General features: G+C 34.9%; 1 protein-coding gene across 1 annotated transcript in view; it reads left to right on the forward strand.

Annotated features, from left to right (window-relative positions):
- Positions 1-17,013, forward strand: part of LOC128679551 (solute carrier family 2, facilitated glucose transporter member 8-like) — a 31,456-nt gene extending 14,443 nt beyond the window's left edge. Inside the window, exons 2-10 of the mRNA XM_053761864.2 lie at positions 10,003-10,073; positions 11,401-11,597; positions 11,886-12,049; positions 12,490-12,640; positions 13,446-13,671; positions 14,544-14,715; positions 14,922-15,036; positions 15,175-15,591; positions 15,942-17,013. Of these exons, the coding sequence (XP_053617839.1) occupies positions 10,003-10,073; positions 11,401-11,597; positions 11,886-12,049; positions 12,490-12,640; positions 13,446-13,671; positions 14,544-14,715; positions 14,922-15,036; positions 15,175-15,591; positions 15,942-16,190 (1,762 nt within the window). The 3' untranslated portion in view covers positions 16,191-17,013. The remainder of the gene's footprint in view (positions 1-10,002; positions 10,074-11,400; positions 11,598-11,885; positions 12,050-12,489; positions 12,641-13,445; positions 13,672-14,543; positions 14,716-14,921; positions 15,037-15,174; positions 15,592-15,941) is intronic.
- Positions 17,014-17,360: the final 347 nt, after the last annotated feature.

The following is a 17,360-nucleotide window of genomic DNA, read 5'->3' on the forward strand; positions in this document are numbered from 1 at the left end:
ACAAGAAATCAAACAACGGAACCCTTATAAGATCACTAGTGTGTCTCTCTATCCGTCAGTCTGTCACAGCCAATTGCTCCGAATCTATTGGACCAAATCAGGTGATATTTGGTAAGATGGTGATATTCTATGACCCTAACACAACCGTGAAGAGCAAATAAATATTATGAGTGATTTTTATTTACTTTATTAAAATGTTTATTGCACAAAATAAAAAATATATATACAAAAGGTGGACTCAACGTCATATGGCATTCTATACCAATCAACCATAGGACCAAACACACATAGCAAGCTTGGTACATCTAGAAAATTTTCAGGGGGAAAATCAGGAGATTAAAAAAAGTTTTGCAGACCTTTTTATGTCATATAAAAGAATAGAAGTAAAAGTAGTAGGCGGTGGCATATGTAAACTATACAAAATATAGTATATAACTTAGTACATACATATACATTATACATATAGTATATATAAAAAAGGCGTGGTCTTTAGTGAGTCGAGGAATATCCAATTTCTTTTCAACATAAAAATAATTTATTGTCACTTCCCAGAGATCCACTGAACTACCCTAAAAATATGAGGGCCCTTAATGATGCGGCTCCAAGCTTGAATAATATCATCATTTTTTTCATTCTCGTAAACGTTTATGGAGATTTTAAAAACTTCTCCGTCGAGAATAAAACCGACACGTAATAGAATTTTAATAATTCATATTGTTAATGTTGCCTATTCATATTTATGTAAGCCTAGTATTTAGAGATTTTAAAAACTCCTCCGTCAAGAATAAAACCGACACGTATAGAATTTTAATTAATCATATTGATGTAGCCTATTCATATTTATGTTAACCTAGTATTTAGTCAAAACAGAGCAGTGAATTCTCCTACGTTTTATAAGCGTATCATCTCATCGACTAGGCGAATTTTAGTAACTGGTGGTATCATTTACCACAAGAACAACTGAGATTGTGAAGTTAACAAAGACCAGACACAAGTGATGAATTTTAGTGTGAAAACTCTAGTTTTCACACTAAAATTCATCACTTGTATTCCGCTCTCTAGAGCGGAATACTTTTTGCCTAAATCTAATAGTAATCAATATTATAAATGCAAGTAAGTTTATTTGTTTATTACCTCTTCACGCTTTATCTATCAACCAATCTTCCTGCATACATATACTCGAGAGTACGGAGAAGGACATAGGAGTACCATTCATCCCAAAAATAACTCTTTCCTCGGAAAGTTCGCGAGCGAGGCCGTGGAAAAGAACTAGTATCTAAAATCGCCACAGATAATATTATAACCATCATGTCAGAAAAGCCTGTGGCGTTGTGCCAATTCTTATATTTATTGATTAGTAATAAACTTAATTAACATGTTTTGCTAGACTAGCTTTTATTCTGAAAGATTTGGATAAATCTTTATGTAGGTGTTTATTCAAAGATTTGAAGCGGTGGTGGCGTAAAGACGAATTGAAGCGGTGGTGGCGTACGCCTTTGGATCGAAAGGTCCCAGGTTCGAATCCTACTCGTGCCACATGAGTATGTATACCAATCTGACTCATGTATAGTAGTTTTCATCGACCACCACTTACTTCCCCTGAAAACGTCGTGAGAAAACCTACAACTTGTATGTGAAATAGACAAGGCAATGCCAAACCACTCCATTTAATAGTGCCAAATGTGTGTTACATTCCACATAATGACCACGACCCTCGATCATGAGGAATACGACTATGGATAGAAGAGAAGTTCAATCGATTTATTTATACGGTAAGAAGTATTTATTATTATTTCTCAATTCGAAACAGATATTTTTTTTCGTGTGTCAAAAACATAAATTATATGGGACTATATTATGATAGTGGGCACAATAATAATTGATGTCACAAAAACGCTATCATTGCACTTTAATGAGAATTCGAATTCCAATTCAAATCATTTATTCAGAAATTAGACCTGCACAGGCACTTTTTCACGTCAAAATTTAAATTAAATAGTAATTTAATAAACTCTAATTCTAATTCTCAGCAGTGGTCGTTCCGAAATGCCAGTATTTCGGAACGACCACTGCTGAGAAGAAATGCCGAACGAAACTCATTTGAACAGTGTTGGTCCCTATCATGCCAGAAGGGCTTAACCATTATTGTTTCTTATAATGTTTTTTTTCTAATAATATATAAAAGTATACTTATTGTATTGACAACATACAGTAGCTCCAACCCACATAGCAGCGACTGCCTGTAAGGCTGTTGCGTCTGCGTTGGCGGCAGAGTCCGGCAAAAGGCGTGCATGCATCTCTGGGACAGCCATACATATTTACGCCTTTTGCTGTAGAGACCCTGGGACCTTGGGGTGCGGATGCAAAAACTCTTTACAAAGAAATTTCCGCACGCCTGGTCGATGTCTCTGTGGACCCAAGGGCTGGTTTTTGGCCAACGTTTGAGTTGGGCCATACAAAGGGAAAATGTCGCCAGCCTTCTGGGAACTTTACCGCACGACGACGGCGATTTAGTGTCAATTTTCTTTATTTAAATTAATTTAGTATTTATTATTTTAGTTTTAATTTTTAATTTTAACTTATAGTACCTACATATATAAAAGTACGTAATGTACATAGTCAAAAAGTATATCAAAACAGGTTATGATTGTGATCCTAGTGCTGATTAAAAACAACTTAAAAGAACAAAAAATCGATCAATTAAAGTGACATTTGATTATCGCGTTTCATTATGTGGATGCATTTTATACGTTTTATTTTATACACATTTGTATAACACAAGCATAGAAACGAAATTTCTATTCTTGCATGCAAATTTTCATGAATATTTTTATCGTTGCATGGTTTAATTAAATGCCTGCATAATGAGAAAGTGCCGGATACAGCCATAAATTTGAATGCACAATGCATACCGAATTATGCTCCTGAAATGTAAGGATGTGGACACACGTACAATTTATCTATGCACATTTTCCTAGATACAATACATAGTAGGGTTCGTGTGAAGAAAGAATTTCCACTGTAATGTATTCTATCAATAATAGATTGGCCACGTTGTTGTTGTCACCGACTGTAGTTTAGTACCGCGTGTGCGTGTGACATAAATCGACAAAAAGGAAATAAGTATTTTTACAAAAACTGACATTTTAGACACAAGCAGTTATTGTTAGAGAAATCTTATTGCATTCAATGCGTGTCAAAACATGTCCGTGCATTAAACAGTTGAGGAGTTCCCACACCGCTTCTAGGTGCACTATCAGGTCATAATAATGCTTTGTCATCCAAACTAAACATGTGTACAAAATTTCAGCCAAATCGGTTGAAGATCAATTACATCGCATCAGAATTGAGTTACAAGATTCCACCCGAATATACACACGCAAGTGCGGGTCGGACTCGCCCGTCAAGGGTTCCGTAGTAGCAAGTCACGTAACATAAAAGTTCTTGTAGATCGATTTTTTTATATTTTTATACAAAAATCGATAAATTTTTATACAAAAATCGATCAAGAAGAACTTAAAATGGCACGCCATTTTAAAAGCTGTTTACTGATAGCTTGAAAAATGGCGCGGACTCTAACAATATCACAATATCACTTACTTCAAATCAAATGAAAATTATTTATCAACTACATCAATATGTAATGCATCCCACGAGATCTCAAACAAGATCTTAATATATATATATATATATATATATATATATATATATATATATATATATATATATATATATATAGATTTACGATTATACCTATTGATGTCAAAATCGTCATATAATATTTAATTTCGGTTGTGCCCCGGTGCATCGACCTCGGTGGCGCAGTGGTAAAGTTTTTGCCACTGAACCGAGAGATACCGGGTTCGATCCCCGGTTGGGTCATGATGGATGATCTTTTACTGATTGACCCGGGTTTTGGATGTTTATCTATACATATATGTATTTATTATAGTATCGTTGAGTTAGTACCCCATAACACAAGTCTCGAACCTACTTTGGGGCTAGCTCAATCTGTGAGATTCGTCCTAATATATATTATTTATTTATTTTATCGACATAATTTAACTAGTAAAATGTACATAGTAAATGTACATTGTAGAACTAAGTGGATTTTATCGAATAAGGACGGCTACGCTTGCTTGTCTTGTGGAAGTTTAGCTTGCAAATATTTACGATCCGCCACTTAAATTGTAACTCATATGTTACAACATAATACAAACAAATATAAACGCTACACTAAACGCAGAGTTCGATTGCACGCGGGCGGTATTCTACATAGTCGTATTTCCTCATGGCTGAGGGTAGTTTTCATTACGTGTAATGAAACATACACAAAACCTTTCTTGACACTATTAATGTACTGGTTTGCCATTGTCTTCTCCATTTCACACATAAGCTAATATTCAACCAGTATGCAGGTTCCTCACGATGTTTTCCTTCACCGGAAGCAAGTGGTGGTCGATGTAAACTACTATACATGAATCAGATTGGTATACAAACTCATGTAGCACGAGTAGGATTCGAACCTGGGACCTTGAGAACCACAGGCGTCTTAACCACTACACCACCCTCGCTTCGGGCGGAATTAGCACAATAGTGTTGAGACACACTTATCGATAATTTTATATCGAATTGGGTATTAGACTGGGTAAACTTAAAATGTATAAGTTAGGTAGGTATTGAAATAGCCAAACACGAAAATTTTATGTCGTGATGATTTATCAGTAATTTGCAATTTAAGTTCCTATTTTTCGTTCCTCACTAGAGTACCTATAGCAAGATTTTAGACTCCAAAGTCGTGACTTCATAGGATAGCACTATCAAATAAGTACACTTCATGCATTTTTTGACATTAAAAAGTATGTGATTTTATCTGCCGATTTAAAGCGACACAGGCGCACGCCTTACATACATTATATATAAATAAATAAATATATATAAAAATCACACAGATTGAGTTAGCCCCAAAGAAAGTTCGAGACTTGTGTTATGGGATACTAACTCAACGATACTATATTCTATAACATATACATATATAGATAAACATCCAAGACCCAGGTCAATCTGAAAAAGATCATTTTCCATTTTGCCCTGACCGGGAATCGAACCCGGGACCTCCAGTGTGGCAGTCCGGCGTGATGACCATTAGGCCACGGAGGTCGTCAAAACATTATTTTTTAATAATTAGAAAGTTATTTAATAACATATTTGCTTTATGTAAATCTTTGCCCTATGACTTCTACCGACTAAGTCATAATGGTATGTGATATTCGGAATATGCAGTTTAAATAATTTAATCGAACTGCCTATAGAGTGTTTCATCAAATTTATTAACATAATCATGAAGATTAATTTGTAACGGAAAGTAATGCCTAAATTTTAAACCATGTAGAATAATATTTAGGAGTGCACAACGCATAACGCTTGGTATTTTAATTATTTAACTTTTAACTTTTAACATCGATACAATATCATTTGTTCCCAACACAAAATATAAGTAATTTCAAGGAAAAACGAATATATTAGAGAAAGGCATGCGACTGCATTATTTCAAAATATGCATTTGCTAGCGTGGCTTGTTTTATGCATGATTCTCGCTCGATTTCCCATAAGCTGGTAGGTGTATATGATAAATATTTTTAAGTTTAATAACCGACTGAAACTGTAAACTTGCGATGATTTTTTTCTTGCTTTGTTTTTCATGAAAAGCTTTTTTTTTCTTTATTTGTTCGCAAACTGGTTGTTACAAGTACGAGAACACTACGTGCACAAACATTTAAATTTACGTTACGTTGCCCATAAAAAACATTTACCATTGTTTCACTGGCGATAGAAGCTGTTTCATATCATTTACTGAATATAATAAGATGTTGTACTTATCCCAATTTTTTCTTGTCTGTGTCTGGTATTAATAATTTTAATGATTACTTTAGAAAAAAATATTAACTTTCTTTTTGACGTCACACTCTTATTTTAAAGGTTCCTTTATCACAATTTGCTACGGAACCCAGTTTTTTTATGGTAGATCGAACTCAATTACCAGGATAACATTAATCACTAGAGCCATATAGGCACTGTAACTTTGAAGGCACAGGCCGCACGGGTGAGCGTGGGTTGCCAAATTGGCCCGATAACTCCGACTGAATTATGAGCACCTAGTACCGCAAATTAAATTTAGCAAGTAAATAATCATTTTGATGATTATTGGATGAAAGTGTTGTTCAACGTATTTATTTTTAACCCCGCAGATACACTAAACACACATGCGCAAAATTCTACATTATTTAGCATTGTCAAACTTATGGTTAAATTTATAGATAAAATTAATAGATATTTCTTTTATCTATGGTTAAATTCATATTTCAAATATTCTATTTGATATTATTTGGGTATCACATGACAACCAACACTGTGATCATTAGTTGATTAGCCAAGGTATAACATAAAATTTATGATTAATCAAATTGTAATTCGTAGACTTATTGTTATAATAAATATTTATTTCTATTATTTTTAATTAGGACAAAATGGTGGAAAAATCACATCGCATGGAAATTTCGTATAGAAATTCTCAAAGACGCGAATCCTAACAATCTGTATTTGGATGTATTGATAAAACCGAAATTGGATTCCAAACTTGGAAATATGTTCCAAGAACTTCTATTGTAAATTTATTTTCTAGAATCCGAATAGTCCCTTGCAATCCGTTTGAAGTTTAAAATACATTTTTAACTTCGGTTCTATCTCGACAGAGACGGATGATTTCGCCCCGTCTAGATCTACGTAACTCGGAGATACTAATTTATACGTCTTAAGTTGGTTGCTTGGTTGGTTGGTAAGAATTTTGTTTTTATTTCTTAAATTAAACATTTGCTCAAAATACTATAATGAAAATACGTCCGTTTTGTACATTTAGCTTCTTATATATATTTTTTGACAATTCTCAATAATTTTATTGAAAGTACTAACATTTTCTTTTTATTTATTTAAATTTTGACATTTTAATAATGATGTAAATTCATCCTTTTAATTTTTTATAGGTATATATTATATTATATCTACATTTGTTAATTAATTGACGTCTTTGGAGAAAAGGCTGCGGTGAAGTTTGTTGCGCCGCTCTTCACCTGCGCTCTGGAAAATTACTCGTACAAAAAACTTACAAGAAACTAAAGATCATAACATTAGGGATTAACCTATGTCGATATATTCAACTTCGATACCTTTACCCCAGAGAAAACCCACACTCGTGTCGTAAATACTGCAGCTTATGTTTCGGAGATCCTACGTTGAGAGATTGGGAGAATCATATTTTGTATGCTTTACCGCATCTACGATATATATACACTTAGCTAAGTACCTTAATAATTTTTATCGTTGGAAATCTTATATGTATATGCGTATCACTGTATAACAATGCGGACCATCCTGGCTTCGCTCGGCGGTTAAAACCATAATAAATTTTACACCTAAACCTTCCTCAAGAATCACATTGTCTATTAAAAAATCCGCAAAATCAAAATATATTTCCCATTTTTAAAGATCTAAGCAAACAGTCCAAGTTTTTCGAAATCTTATTTTCATCATACGAAAGGTGACCTGAAATTTTAAAAGAAAATCGTAAAACTCAAACTGGACTAAGTAATAACTCGCCGAATTAAAAACTTGTCTACTTATCGTCTGAAGAAGTTTGTGAAATAAGTAAATATATAAGTTAGTGAATGGTATTAATTATAACTTCTTCATGTACATGAAAATATAAATAAAAAAGTGTTTTTTATAAGTAAAAAATTGTCTGAATATCCAGACATTTAACCGTTTGTTTTCTAATGTGTCGGATCGCAGTGCAAGCTTTCAATTAAGTCTTCTACGTTACAATGTCTACAAGAATCGCATAAAATCGCTCCGTATTTATGTTTTCGAATGAAATACACACTTTAGATATTATATATATATATATATATTTAGTATTTTATATATTTATTTAGTATTTTTAGGCTAAATCTCATAAACCATAGATATAACACCAATCACGCTTATTTTAATGCGGATAGAGACGTGATTCCTTGAGGGTCCAGATATAACCTTAAAATGGGTTCCTGATCACAATATCATATACTTTCCTCAACACAATACAAACCCGACTTACTAGGATTGGTCGTATGTTTATTGACGTCAATAATAGATGTTCTATTCTACATCAAAATTGTATGCCCCACACGACAAATGCCGATGCGTATAGATGAACATTGTATAGTTTGCGTGAGTGCTTTTATTTACCGCAATGAAAACCAAGCAATGTATAGCGAATCTGCCAAAGTCTGTCAAAGAAAATCCGTGTAGTAGTTATTGAGTTTATAGCGAATAGACAGAGAGATGAACGCAACAGAGGTTTATGAATTAATATGTAAAGAAAAGGACATATATAACTTATATTTCTGCGCTCCCAGTATGTACACTACTACGCTATGCATATTGGTTATTTAGGATTTTTGTACCTAAACTTCTGTTACCTTCTCCACCAAATTTCATCGAAATCCATCCGGGAGATTTTGCGTGAGTCAGATATACATATAATTTCACACACCATCCAAATTTTCGAATATATATATAACCCTAATATTCAAAGCAACATACATTCAGTCAATAATAATACCAATTTATATATTAAGAAAATCGATATCGAAAATACGTATCGACGATATGTTATCGCAACACTACTACGTCCACAAAGAATTGCATGCTGTATACAAAAATATGTCCGCAATAAATTCTCATTTAGACTGACCTATGTCTCCATTGTGGGAAATTATCTTCGACCCCCTTTTTACACGATTTCAGACTACACATTAGACTACAACTTTGGCGGCTTCGATATACATTGCTGGTTTTTCATTGCGGTAAATTAAAGCTCTCATACAAATTACGCAATTTCATGCATTCGCCTCGACATGTGTCTGAATTCGGTGACAGTGTAAGCATCTAGCGTTAGCTAATACACAAAAATAGCATTCCTAAAGAGGGTTATCGTCAGACAGGTCGGTTATAAAGCTACCTAATTATCAGGTTCATTTTTTACGCTAACCGCGAGCTTCTCGACGTCACAGCCCTGAAAGAATACAAAAATACTTTGTAGGATGAGAGAGAGTATTTTCGGTGTGTAGTTTCGGTTTATGTCCATAACGTTGAATATGTACGCGGAATAAATTTTTTATCAACAAAATATTCTTGTGATTTCTCAAGAGAATTCAAAGTATCGGGTATTCTCTCCTATGTATTAAGTGAGTTTGTCAGTTTGCGTATTGAGTCTCTAAAGGGAAAAGAGATACAAGTAGACAGACATATTCTATTGCACATTTTGTTAACCCACTTTGAAATTAACTTAGTAATGCTATTTGCTTATTGCCTATCAGTTGCCTAGGCTGTGTGTGCCCTCACAGTCGCCTCGTATGACATAATAGAGGTCCTTTTGTAGGGCGGAACCACACATTACATTACATAATTTTTATTTCGTAAAAATTGGATCGCTTGTCCCCAGTCTTAAGACATACCCTTGGCTAGAATGTTTGTTGAAAACTAAATTCGGTGGCTTCCGTAATGGCTGAACATTTCCATACATTAACATAAAGGAAGCGGCCATTTTGTGCATTAAAATGCATCTGAGCCTCGTAACAAATGGATACATAAGCCCACAGATGCACCACCTTAATCTGTAATGAAATAATTTTCACGAATTTTATATTGCTATACGATACTTAAGATAGGTACATTATCACGTCTTCATCCCTTGCGAAAGATAGTATAGGTAGGCTTATTTGTGAAATTGACATTAATCCACAGCCTTGAGGACTTGCCACAGAGGTCCCGTATTCGTTCTCCGGTCGGGTCATGATGGAAAATGGTATTTTTCTGATTAGCCTGTGTCTTGGATATTTATAAATTATAGTAAAGTTGAATTAGAAAAGCACAGCTGAATAAGTAATAGGTATTATTTTGTTTCAGAAATCGTCTCGAGAGAAGTGCCTCGAAGAGATGGCGGGGTTCTGTGCGTCGTATCCTATCCGCAGCTGTTTGTGAGTATACCTGCCTGGTTACAATCTTCTTGTTAATTCTACAGCCCTGGTACTTTGCACTGATCCTCCTCAAATAAATATATATACTCTGTCTAGAATTTTATTTTCGTAAACATGACACAAGTTCAAACTTCTGAGGAAAAATATGTGTAGAAGTGAAAAACTTTATGCAATTTTCATAAACCATGCACGATGTTGTTACTCCAAGTTTTACACCAATAGCAACATAAACTACAGTATATTCCCCTATCGTGCCCTACTGACTTTATGTCCAATCCCATTTTGACATGTAGCTGGATAAAAATAAAATTTCAATCTAGCGGAATTGAATTTGTTGGTTAGTCACATCTAAAGATAGACAAATCTAGATAAACTATCTAGATAGCTATAGTGTTAAACTTCTTTAAAAACCTAGGGGGTTTAAACCGACTTTGCACCGAAAGGTCGGATTCGAATCCTCCTCATGTCACATGAGATTGTATACTAATCTGACACATGAATGGTTTTCAAGAGTTGGTTTAAAAGATTTCATATTTCATAGTTTTACTTCATCTTTTTGTCGAGTCAGAATGGCTTTTCATGCGGTGTTCAGCCAGTATGTGATTTAAATGAAAATAATATAATATTATATTAACTTTATTTAAATTCAAGTGAACTTATATATAAATAAACATCTGTGATCACCACTTGCTTTCGTTTAAGAAATCATCGTGAGTAATTTAGAATTTTAAACAATTTTATTTCTGGTCGAAAAATTTTCTTTATAGAATCAAGAACGCTTGTCAAAATTACATAATTCCATTCACTGGTTACATTGTAACCACAGTCCTGTATCCAGGCAACCACACCCAAACTGTTAATATTTAATTAGTGGTACCTACCAGCCGGCGAAGCATTCTATGTGGACAAAATACACGTCAAAAATAAACCGGCAAGGTTTGAATACGTTGATGACGGTTTTGAAACACAGATAAAAATATTCGACACCAACCTGTCTTATATATTTGTAACTACTTTTAAATTTTATGTTAATGTCTAACGCAAGATATCGAAATAAAGAATAAATCTTCAGTAATATAAAATAACAAAACTTCACCTCCATGAGCGCACCTTTGTTTTCGTTCTTTCGTCTGATCCTTTATAACCATACTTGTGTATTATTAAAAAATATTAAATTAATATGCCTTTAGCGTACCGTTTTCTCTCTCTGTTTTCCTAATCACAACTTTCCTGCTAGCACTGTACCAGATGGATATTTAAAGTACTAGGAAACTAAGGGTTGACAAGAGGTTCCTGGTTAACCACATTTGATGATTTGTTTTTTAAGATAACCTCTCCTGCTTCACCCACGGCTGTAGCACTGGCTGGGTGTCCGGGGTACTAGGGAACGAGGCGTTGACAGGAGGTGCCTGGTTAGCCGCCCTACCATGTCTAGTTGCATTGCCTGCGGCGCCGTTCTTCGCGGTACTGGCCGATGCCAAGGGCAGGAAGGCAGGAGCGTTTTGTATCAGCGTTAGCTTTATTGTAAGTACTTTATTTACTTCTCGAACTAAAAATTCATAATTAAGGTTTATTAACAGCTTACAGTTTGTTAAGCTTTTCGGAATATTTGTTGGTGTTTTCCTCAATTTTACTTTCTTAAGTAAAATTGAGGAAAATATTTTAACGTTCCGCCTACATTATTTCAACCGCAAGGAAAAAAATTTTTCCTAAATTCGTCATTCCCATGTCAATTCCACATAATGATAACGGCTCTCCACAAAAAGACTAGGACCATAATAACCTAGATGAAATCACTCGGATACGTTTCAGATAAGCTGGTCGTTAGCAGCATGGTGTGGTCCCAGAGGTGTCTGGGCGGCCAGGATCGCAGCAGGTGCAGGAGGCGCGGGCGCTTTGGCGTTAGCGCCTGTTTACTGCGCGGAAATAGCTCCTAGAACAAGGGGGTTAGCTGCAATGCCTGCATTGGCTTGCAGGTAATCTTGACATTCCCTTTTTGATTAACCATTGATTTTGACCTTTGGATACTTTTAGCTCCTGTGGGAAATCAGAAATTGAAGTACTTTACCTAACTATTGGAACTTTTACATGAGAATATGAGAATTGGAAAAATATTTCGATATTGAATAACAAAATCATGTTATTTTGTATGAAAATTAATGTTGACATAGTGTGTTTTAAACTTTCGCGCAACATACCTAATTACATAAATTGTATGAACGGGACTTAGCACGAACCTTTTTTAACTGTGACATTCCTAAAATTATCGGACATTTTTTTTTACAATTGAGTGATTTTTTTTTTCTTTTTGAAAAAAGGTGTTGGGGACCTTCGAAACTAAGACAAATCATAAGAAAGCCAGACACATGGCACCTCAAAATCATATTTAAACTGGAAGGTTATCAAAATTTTTCAGTAGCGGCATTCTCTTCGCGTACGGAGCGGGAGGAATGCTGTCAGCACATGCGGTGTCTCTCTCCATGGCTGTCCCGCCTGCTGTTCTCCTGGTATCACTGCTATGGCTGCAGGAGACGCCTTCGTTCCTCATCAGCATTGGGAGGATGCAGGTTAGATTATTAACTGTAAGGTTCTACTGCCTGGTTCCATGGTGTTTCTGTACTGTAAATGAAAATTTAATATTTTCTTATCCATATCAAGAAGGAAAGCTTTGTATTTTAACTCAAAACTACTGGACCGATTTCGATAAAATTACATCGTTTTACGCGAGCGAAGCCAAGACGGACAGCTAGTTCTGTCATACAATTTCACTAGTTAAATGATAACAATGCTACTATTTTATGTCAATGTAACAATATCCAAGATATTTCCAGCAATACATTAATTTCGACGACCTCGGTGGCGCAGCGGTAAAGTTCTTGCCACTGAACCGAGAGGTCCCGGGTTCGATCCCCGGTCGGGTCATGATGGAAAATGATCTTTTTCTGATTGGCCCGGGTCTTGGATGTCTATTTATATATGTATCTATTTATAAAATATAGTATCGTTGAGTTAGTATCCCATAACACAAGTCTCGAACTTACTTTGGGGCTAGCTCAATCTGTGTGATTTGTCCTAATATATTTATTATTTATTTATTTATTAATTAAAAACTGGTCATTTTCATTTAAAACTATGAGTTTACATTATTTACAATGCGGTGTTAAAAAAAATCCTACATTTATTTTAAATATAAGTACAACTTAATCTAATAATTAATATCCAAGAATAATATTTTCACGGAAGGATCCTCAATTTTTAACATCTAAATAAGTTGCGTGACCATTTAGATAATGTTTCCGTAACAAACAAAGACGAGAGTTTGTTGCGGTTTACTGAACTATAACGTCCAAAATTAAAATGGTCATATTTTAGGACGCAGCCAAAGTAATATGCTGGTTCGACGGGTCAGACTTCCAAGAAGATCTTACGGACGTGATAGAGCAGCAAGAAGTAAGGATCAGGACTTCAGAATATTACGGGAGGCGCGAAGGAATACGGAGACAGGACTCGGACGCCTTCCAGCCGATGTTGAAGAGAAGCAGTGGGCTGGATTCCAATTGTGATAGGAGGAGCGAGACCTCGGCTTGTAGGGACTTGTGTAAGTTAGTTGCAGACTGGATAGATATCGTACGAATCGACTAAAGGACACAAGAACAACTAATTACATAACCATAGCATTCTCTAGAAGACTTAACGTCGCCAAATATATTGAAAATATTATAATTATTTCTTACGCTGATCTCGGGCTTCGCGGTGTCACAGCCTCGATCGCAACCTCAATCGGAGATGAGAAAGATTTGACAGCACTAATATAATAGCAAAAATCAATGATAATAACACACTTCACAACCGTGATTATATGTATATGTTTTTCGTCAATGTTTATTCGTTTTCTTAGTGATATATGTGTCGCCGCCAAATTGTTAAAATAGCCGTTCAATCAAACAGCTAGCTTTTTAATTGAATATTTGAGGCGCTCAAAACGTTCAACACTGCAGCTCATTCAAAAGCCGCCGTCTAATTGAATTAGTTCAGTGCTCACCACCGCGACGCTAAGTGCGTTTTGTTTTCAATATGGCGTCCACTAGTATTGTCATATGTTGTTCTTTAACAGTTCAAAAGTAATAGGAATTTCATCATTAGCATAGATTTTGAAATGTCATCATAATCTACAGCCCTCCATGACCCACTGCTGGGTATAGGCCTAACAACTATCTCTGTCCTGTATGCTTTATCCTATATTTCGCTATACGATCCCGAAAATAAATTCAGTTGAGTACCAAGATTTGACTGGCAGAGAAAGCCTTAAGCCTGGAATTAAGTCCACCTATTGTTAAGATGCTGATTTCAATCGGTCATTGCGGAAGTCTTTGGGAGAGGTCTATATCCATCTGTGGACTTCTTGTGGCTAAGATATCATCATCTTCGTGCAATAAAGCAATAAAGTTTCAATAAATAATTATATCTCAGTCCGCCACCGTCGCTCCCGGCGCGCCTTGGTCTCCTGCGTCGTCCTGTTCTGCGCGGCGGCCGGCAGTGGCGTGGGCGCAGTTAACAGCTTCGCTGCTGCCGTGCTCAGACATTCCACACACGACGTCCCACACCTTAACCTCACTGTTTACAACTTCACGCTTTATAATGGGTGAGTTTCGTGTGTTGCGTGTGGTTTTTTTGCGACTGATCTGCCTGTGGGTGTCGAATGAGTTGAATTATACATAAGACCGTAAGAACAGCATTCTGAAAAAAGAATATACTCAATAACGATTGAATATGTGAACAGAAAAAAGTACAAGATAGAGCAGAACCAATATTATATAACCAATAATTTTCTATTTACGTTTATTCTAGGACTGTACCTCGTAGGTTATTCGACACATCTGAAGCTGGGTCTATAATGTGCGGTACTGCTTTAGTCTTGGGAGCTGCAGTAGCTACAGTCACCGTTGACAAAATTGGGAGAAAGGCGAGTCCAATTGCATTTACTTCCATTGCCTAAAATTGCCTTTCATTGATATATATATGGCACTAGCAAAAGCATAAAATAAAGCGTAAAAACAATGAAACTAACAGGCACCTACTAAAATATATATCTTTTTCACAGATATTGCTACTCTGGTCCTGCTCCGGCATTACATGTTGCCTTGCATTATTAGGAGTCTACTGCGACCCTCGCTTACGTATGCAATCCTGGTACATCAATAGGCTATGGCCTTACAGGAAACTTATACACGATGACGGTTTTCATCAGAAAATCATCAACGTACCCCAAAATATTGTCGACCTGCCCCAAAACACTAGTTTATTATATGAAGAATTAATATTGAAGAATTATACAAAAAGTTGGCTAAATGTGAATGAGAGTTTGACTGAAGTACCGCCTAAAGTTTTAAATTTAACGACAAATGATGATACAACGTTATGGGCCCCTGTTACTTTATTATCTGTAACGATGTTCCTGTATAATATAGGGTTGGGATCTGTGCCTTTTGTGTTGATTTCGGAATTGTTTTCGATAAATGTAAGTATTTGTTACACTTAACACAATGACATATTGGTTCAAAAACAGCCCCTGGCATTCCAGTAAGAGATCCGAAGTTGAAGACGCTCTGTTGCATGCATATAATATATAGACCACCAAAACATCGTTAGGGTTTTCCTCACGATTTACTTTACGCACACTAATAGACATAAGTTCTCGTACTCACCTGTGTCTACATACAAGTTATATATAAGTTAAGTTAATTTGTGCGTATGCGTCTGATAATATTTGTATTATATTTGCAATTTTAATAAATCCAACATAACAAACGATAACATTCAGAAGGTCCTCAAACCCTTGCCAATTCTTACATTAAATTATATCTGCAGGCACGCAGTCTCGCATCCAGCCTTCTCATATCATGGATGTGGCTAAGCAGCTTTCTCCTTCTCCGCTACTACGGCACTATTGCTGTCTCGCTCGGTCTCCACGGGACATACTATATAAGCGCCTCTATAACACTTCTGGGCTCCTTGTACACCTTCTTCATAATACCAGAAACGAAAGGAAGAACTCAGGAAGAAATCGATCAGGCTTTGGATGGACCGTTACTGGTAATGGAGAAGAATGAGCGATGACGAATCAGTAGGAGATTTATGGTATTTATTTTGACTTTAACTGTATCGTAATTATGAGAAATTTTAAGGTTATTTCTGATACCTTCCTTATTCCATTTAATTGTACCTAGTTTATAGGATTTGGTTAGAAACAGTACTGCTAATAATATATTATAAATTCTAAATGTTGATTCATAATTTCTCCAAACAATTTGTCTGAGAGTGAAAACTGAAATCAAGGATATAAAACATAAAAAAAATATTGTGTAAGTATTCAAAGAGAAATTAAATTGAATATGCCAAAAACATGACGCATTAAGAAAGTTTCATTTTAATCTATTACCTAGGTATAACCAATGAATGAGTCACTGGTATTATACTACACTACACTTGCTCTCAATTACAATTTAATAATAATTCGACTAGGTATATTTGTTTCATAAAAACATCTAAACATCGAGCCACAAATATGTCAGTACCTACCTAGTTGTTAAATGCATATTTAAATGAATGTTTAGTTTTGGTAGGTTAGTTTTGTTATAGAAAAGGAATAACCACCAAATTATCAACAAAATGTAAAATGTTAGTTGGTAAAATATATTTTTGTGATGATCGTTACAGTTGGTAAATTTTTAATGTAAATATTTGATGGGACAATTTTAGTTAAGAAATTTTAAAGATTTTCACATGAATTTTAGGTAAGAGTTGTGGCATTTTTTTTTTATTTCAGCAATAATTTTTTTAATTTAATTTTTTTTAAATGACGCATATTGTTTTTTATTTTTTTCAAACAGTTATACATGTTCATCTATTATGAATATTATATTTTTATAGTTGGAAATAATGGAATTGAAAAAATTACAGATTTATATGTAATGTATTATAGATGTTAATTTCAATAAAAAATTTAGAATTAGGAAACATTGGGCTACTGCCAAAATAAAATGTGTTCTATAAAATAATTTATATATATTGAAATTATTAGAAATAGACAGATGGTGTATGAAGTTGTGCAAATCAAGGGCAGTATATCTAATCAGGAAAAAATATATACACATCAATAGGGTAGTTGCCATAAAGTCAATTCAAACACTTTTTTGTGACAGGTGGCACAAGTGACGTCACAAATGTTGGGAGTCAAAAGTATGAGAATTTAAAAACCCTAAAACTTACTATATGTAGAACTAGATG

Source organism: Plodia interpunctella, chromosome 22, assembly GCF_027563975.2.
Source record: "Plodia interpunctella isolate USDA-ARS_2022_Savannah chromosome 22, ilPloInte3.2, whole genome shotgun sequence".
Taxonomy (NCBI): Eukaryota; Metazoa; Arthropoda; class Insecta; order Lepidoptera; family Pyralidae; genus Plodia; species Plodia interpunctella.